General features: G+C 52.6%; 1 protein-coding gene across 1 annotated transcript; it reads left to right on the top strand.

Moving 5' to 3' along the window:
- The first annotated feature begins 448 nt into the window (after positions 1-448).
- On the top strand, positions 449-6,060 carry B3GNT6 (UDP-GlcNAc:betaGal beta-1,3-N-acetylglucosaminyltransferase 6). The gene is made up of 2 exons (XM_070383159.1): positions 449-587; positions 1,454-6,060. The coding sequence occupies exon 2, from the start codon at positions 1,454-1,456 to the stop codon at positions 2,591-2,593; it is 1,140 nt and encodes a 379-aa protein (XP_070239260.1). The 5' UTR covers positions 449-587; the 3' UTR covers positions 2,594-6,060.
- The last annotated feature ends 425 nt before the right edge of the window (positions 6,061-6,485 follow it).

Raw genomic sequence — 6,485 nt, 5'->3', positions numbered from 1 at the left:
CTGGGCAAAGTATTCATTCAACAATATTTATTGGTACCTCTGATAATCATAATAGCTAATATTTACTGAACCCTTGAATCCTGTGGACAGAGGAGCCTGGTGGGCTGCTGTCCATAGCGTCACACAGAGTCGGACATGACTGAAGCAACTTAGCATGCATGCATGCATTGGAGAAGGAAATGGCAACCCACTCCAGTGTTCTTGCTTGGAGAATCCCAGGGATGGGGGAGCCTGGTGGGCTGCTGTCTATGGGGTCACACAGAGTTGGACACGACTGAAGCGACTTAGCAGCAGCAGCAGTGTCATTTATATTTGTCCTGCCTTTCCATTCTTTTTTATTACCATCCTGATGGGGCTTCCCTGGTAGCTCAGATGGTAAAGCGTCTGCCTACAATGCCGGAGACCCGGGTTCGGTCCCTGGATCGGGAAGCTCCCCTGGAGAAGGAAATGGCAACCCACTCCAGTATTCTTGCCTGGAAAATCCCTTGGAGAGAGGAGCCTGGTGGGCTACAGTCCATGGGGTCGCAAAGAGTCGGACATGACTGAGCGAATTCACTTCACTTCACTTCACTTCACTTCAAATACAGGTAAGGCTGTTGTGATCTGGGATTTGTCCTGAGGTGTCCCATGAAGGCAGGACTTGAGGTTCACTCAGGCAAGGCAGAGGATTTGGATACACAGAGGAGAGGGCCTGACCTGGCACGTGTGGGGAAAAGAAAATAACACCAGCAGGTAGAAATAGAAAGAGGTGGGGCCAGAGGATGAAGAGGGTAAAGAATAGGTACCATTCACTGACTGGCTAGTTCATGCTCATTTAATGCTCTAGACTACCCTGCAAGGGAGGAGCTACCAACCCTCTGGTAGAGAGGAGAACACTCAGCGCTAGAGATCTGAAATGACTTGTTCAAGATGATACATGTAAGTGGTAATGACTGAATTCTAACCTGAGTCTGAGTCCAGGACTGTCACCTCATGCCTCCTTGACTCTGGTGGCAAGGAGGGAAATAGATCACAGGGGGTCAGGGCTCAACAAGGTAGAGAGGAGGGAACAGGCCTGGAGAGACTGATGCAGTTTCAACAAGGTGTAGAAAGTAGGTGTAAGTTGAGGGTGGGGTAGGCACTCAGGGTATTTACTTGGAGCAAGTGAGCAGAAAGGCTCCAGTGATTGAAGTGGATTCCCGGGGAAGACAAAGGCTTTGACGACTTGATGAGTCCGCCCGGCCTACACGAGTGACAACCAGAGGTAGATGTCAGGAGGTAAAAAGATACACAGATTTGAATGTCAGAAAACTCTAGGCTGTGGGAGATGGGAAAAGCTTCAGTACACTTTTCTACCTTCTTAACAACAAAGTTGAGAAGGGGCTGGTTCTGGGAGAGACGTGACAGGGGAAGGGCGTCATTCATCTGATTCAAAGATGACTCCAGGCTCACTTTGACTCGGTTCCCCCCACAGATGGCTTTTCCCTGCCGCAAGTTCCTGAAACCCAAGATCCTGACCTGCCTTCTAGCGGGTTTGAGTGTCTCGATCCTGCATCTCTGGTTCCTTGGAGACCCCAGGTTTCAACCGAAGCAGAGGTCGGATGGGTCCCTGCAGGTGACCCACGTGGCCCCTGCTGCCACGTCGCCATCCAGCCCAGGGCCTCCGTGCGTGGCCAACGCCTCAGCGAACGCCACGGCCGACTTCGAGAAGCTGCCTGCGCGCATCCAAGACTTCCTGCGGTACCGCCACTGCCGCCACTTCCCGCTGCTCTGGGACGCGCCGGCCAAGTGTAGGGGCAGCCGCGGGCCCTTCCTGCTGCTGGCAGTGAAGTCGGCGCCGGCCAACTTCGAGCGGCGCGAGCTCATCCGCCGCACGTGGGGGCAGGAGCGCAGCTACGGCGGGCGGCCGGTGCGCCGCCTCTTCCTGCTGGGCACCCCCGCACCCGAGGACGCAGAGCGCGCAGAGCAGCTGGCGGAGCTGGCCGCGCTGGAGGCGCGCGAGCACGGCGACGTGCTGCAGTGGGCCTTCACTGACACCTTCCTCAACCTCACGCTCAAGCAAGTGCACCTGCTCGACTGGCTGGAGGCCCGCTGCCCGCACGCGCGCTTCCTTCTCAGCGGCGACGACGACGTCTTCGTGCACACGGCCAACGTGCTCCGCTTCCTGGAGGCAAAGTCGCCCGACCGCCACCTCTTCGCCGGGCAGCTCATGAGCGGCTCCGTGCCCATCCGCGAGAGCTGGAGCAAGTACTTCGTGCCCCCGCAGCTCTTCCCCGGGTCGGTCTACCCGGTGTACTGCAGCGGCGGCGGCTTCCTCCTGTCCCGCCACACAGCCCAGGCCCTGCGCCAGGCCGCCCGCCACACCCCGCTCTTCCCCATCGATGATGCCTACATGGGCATGTGTCTGGAGCGCGTCGGCCTGAAGCCCAGCGGCCACGAGGGCATCCGGCCTTTCGGTGTGCAGCTGCCCGGCGCCCGGCAGCCCTCCTTCGACCCCTGCATGTACCGCGAGCTGCTGCTGGTGCACCGCTTCGCGCCCTATGAGATGCTGCTCATGTGGAAGGCGCTGCACAACCCAGGGCTGAGCTGTCACCAGGGGCACAGGGTCTCTTGAGGCTGGGAGGTCAGTGTGGGGCTGCCGTGGGGGTCAGTCATGAGGAAACTAGGAAAGGCAGTGACTGGGGAATCTGGGAAGACAGTATTGAGAAAGCCTTTGGAAGGTCAATGTTAAGGGGCTGTGTTTGGGGGATGGGGCGTCTGATCAGTAAGCCTGAAGGACAGTGAGTAGGGAGTGACCTGGGAGAGACCCGCGTTCCATTCCTGGCTCGGGAGGATCCCCTGGAGGAGGACATGGCAACCTACTTCAGTATTCTTGCATGGAGAATCCCATGGACAGAGGAGCCTGGTGGGCCATGGTCCATACAGTCGCAAAGAATCGAACACAACTGAAGTCACTCACAGGCACACAAGGGCAACCAGAGTCTGTTGTGAACCGAACCTCCATTGGAGGGGTGGGGGGCGGGCGTGGGTCAGTAACCAGACTCTGAGGATCAGGCTGTGGTCCTGACTTCCAGGAGCTGCCAGTTATTGGCAAAGTACAAAAACCAAGAAAACAGCTTGAGAATGAGGCAGAAATGTGTGCTGTCGAGGTCCCAACTATGTAAGATGGACAAGAAGGGCTGAGCTTCAAGGAAGAAAGCCTGGATGAGAAGCCAGGAGCCTGGCCTGATGCCTTCCCTGCCCTCGGGAGGAGGGCCAGTCTTCCCCACCGGCGGACTCCCTCTGGCATAACCGTGTACTTTGTCACTTGGTCGGGCCCTCTCCTGGCCCTGCATCTTTGCAAGCTTTGATCCCTTTACTGGAAATGTCCACCAGCCATCACTGTCCAGGTCTCTTGTATGGATGAGGAGGCTGCAAGGGGCGGGGGAGCTGTCCCCCAAACTCTGTTACCCGCTTCCTCCTGGGCACGCACCTAGACTATACTTCCCAGACTCCCTTGAAGTGAGTTGTGGGCATGTGACCAGCCTGTCTTCATGGCTGTGCATAGTTGTGAAGAAGACCCCTCGTGAACCCCCGCCTCACCTCTGCTCACTTTCTCCTTCCCCCAGACTGGCACATGGATGAGCCTATAACCTTGCAGATGCCTGGGTTCCTCAACCTTGGCACAATTGCCGTTTTGAGTTCTTTGCCGTAAAGGGCTGTCCTGTGCATTGGAGAACATTTAGTCATATCCCTGTCCCCTGCCTATTAGATGCCAGCATCACACCCCAAGTTATAACAACCAAAAATATCTCTGAAGTTTGCCACATGTACCCTGGTGAGTGGGGCTTCTCTGGTGGCTCAGATGGTAAAGAATCTGCCTGCAGTGTCTGTGTTCAATCCCTGGGATGGGGAGATCTCCTGGAGAAGGAAACAGCTACCCACTCCAGTATTCTGGCCTGGAGATTTCCATGGACAGAGGAGCCTTGCAGGCTACAGTCCATGGAGTTGCAAAGAATTGGACATGGCTGAGCGACTTTCACTTTCACCGTGGTGAGCAAAGTCACCTCTAGTGTGAACCGCTGACCTAGAGGAAGGCAGGGAAACAAGAGGGCTTCCCAGTTCACTGCAGAGAGCAGGGGTGCTTGTGGACTAACCTGGAATACTCAGCTCAAACTGCTGAGAAGAACAAAATAAACTTTTATGTTTTCTGAGCCTCCTGGGTTTTGTTGACACTTTGTTAGGGCAACCTTGGTAACATAGTGTGTCCTCTCTGATTCCTGTTTCTACCACACTGGTTGCTCCCAGAGGGAGGTACCATGTCTGAATCATGTCCAGTGATAACCCATGGAGGGAGGCCTGGCATCCTGCCGGCTCACTCTTGGCTTGGGAGGTGGAAGGAGCAGGAGGAAGAGGCACTGTCCAAGCAGCCTTTCTGCAGTCCTGGACGTGGATCCCCAGGAGCCATGGCCACTTGTCCCTTGCCGGCCTTGCTTCTGAGCAGAGTCTGGCTCATAGTAAGTACTTCCTAAATGCTTTAGGGGTGAAAAAATGAATGGATGGTGCCCATCTGTCCCAATGGTATGAACTGTATCCATCAGGACAGTGTATTAGTTTCCTATCGCGGCTGTAAATTGCCACGGATTTGAGGGCTTAAAGACACATACATTGTTATTATCTAATAGTCCTACATATCAGAAATCCAAAATGAGTCTTGTTGGGCTAAAAGTCAAGGTGTCAGGCCTGCATTCCTTCTGGAAGGTTCCAGGGCAGAATTTGTTCCCCTGCCTCTTCTAACTTCTAGAGACTGCCCACATTCCTTGGTTTGGGGCTTCCTTCCATCTCCAGAGGCAGCAGTCACATCACTCTGACCTCTGCTTCCCTTGGACCCATGTCCTCTGACTCCTGCCTCCCCTTTCATTTATAAAGACTCTTGTGATCACACAGGGTCTGCCTGGATAATCCAAAATTATCTTTCTGTCTTAAAGTCCACCAATCAGCAACCTTCATTAATTCCTTTTTTTCCATGTAACCTAACATATCCATAGGTTTCAGGGATTAGGGCCTAGACATTTTTTTTGGCGGGGACATTATTTCACTTAACCATCAGTCAGTCAGTCGGTCAGTTCAGTCGCTCAGTCGTGTCTGACTCTTTGAGACCCCAAGGACTGCAGCACGCCTGGCCTCCCTGTCCATCACCAACTCCCAGAGTTTACTCAAACTCATGTCCATTGAGTCGGTGATGCCATCCAACCATTTCATCCTCTGTCGTCCCCTTCTTCTCCTGCCTTCAGTCTTTCCCAGCATCAGGGTCTTTTCAGATGAGTCAGTTCTTCCAATCAGGTGGCCAAAGTATTGGAGTTTCAGCTTCAGCATCAGTCCTTCCAATGAATATTCAGGATTGATTTCCTTTAGGATGGACTGGTTGGATCTCCTTGCAGTCCAAGGGACTCTCAAGAGTCTTCTCCAACACCACAGTTGAAAAGCATCAATTCTTCAGCACTTAGCTGTCTTTATAGTCCAACTCTCACATCCATACATGACTACTGGAGAAACCATAGCTTTGACTAGACAGACCTTTGTTGGTAAAGTAATGTCTCTGCTTTTTAATATGCTGTCTAGATTGGTAATAACTTTTCTTCCAAGGAGCAAGCGTCTTTTAATTTCATGGCTGCAGCCACCATCTGCAGTGATTTTGGAGGACCCCCCCCCAAATAAAGTCTGTCACTGTTTCTACTGTTTCCCCATTTATTTGTCATGAAGTGATGGGACCAGATGCCATGATCTCAGTTTTCTGAATGTTGAGTTTTAAGGCAACTTTTTCACTCTCCTCTTTTACTTTCATCAAGAGGCTATTTAGTTCTTCTTCATTTTCTGCCATAAAGGTTGTGTCATCTGCATAGCTGAGGTTGTCACTTACCATGGTGTCCAATAAATATTTGTTGAAAAAATGAACAATAATGAAATAATGAACAAAAATTAATAAGTTAATAAATGTGCTTCCTTCACACTGCTACTAAGTCGTGTCCAACTCTGTGTGACCCCATAGATGGCAGCCCACCAGGCTCCCCCGTCCCTGGGATTCTCCAGGCAAGAACACTGGAGTGGGTTGCTGTTTCCTTCTCCAGTGCATGAAAGTGAAAAGTGAAAGTGAAGTTGCTCATTCGTGTCCGACTTTTAGCGACCCCATGGACTGCAGCCTACCAGGCTCCTCTGTCCATGGGATTTTCCAGGCAAGAGTACTGGAATACAGACCTCCCTAATATGAACTCTCATTCTGGTCAGTTGAGTATCATTAACACTGAATTCTCTTCCCACTTATCAAGTGCTTTCAGTTCAGTTCAGTTCAGTCGTTCAGTTGTGTCCAACCCTTTGCAACCCCTTGAACCGCAGCACGCCAGGCCTCCCTGTCCATCACCAACTCTCGGAGTCCACCCAGACCCATGTCCATTGAGTTGGTGATGCCATCCAACCATCTCATCTTCTGTCGTCCCCTTCTTCTCCTGCCTTCAGTCTTTCCCAGCATC

This window comes from Bos mutus, chromosome 15 (genome assembly GCF_027580195.1).
Source record: "Bos mutus isolate GX-2022 chromosome 15, NWIPB_WYAK_1.1, whole genome shotgun sequence".
In the NCBI taxonomy this organism is placed as follows: Eukaryota; Metazoa; Chordata; class Mammalia; order Artiodactyla; family Bovidae; genus Bos; species Bos mutus.
This window is presented reverse-complemented; position numbering and strand designations above follow the sequence as displayed.

What these genes read in the sequence shown, in the direction of transcription:
- B3GNT6 (XM_070383159.1), top strand. Translation starts at nt 1,454, where the DNA reads ATGGCTTTTCCCTGCCGCAAGTTCCTGAAACCCAAGATCCTGACCTGC.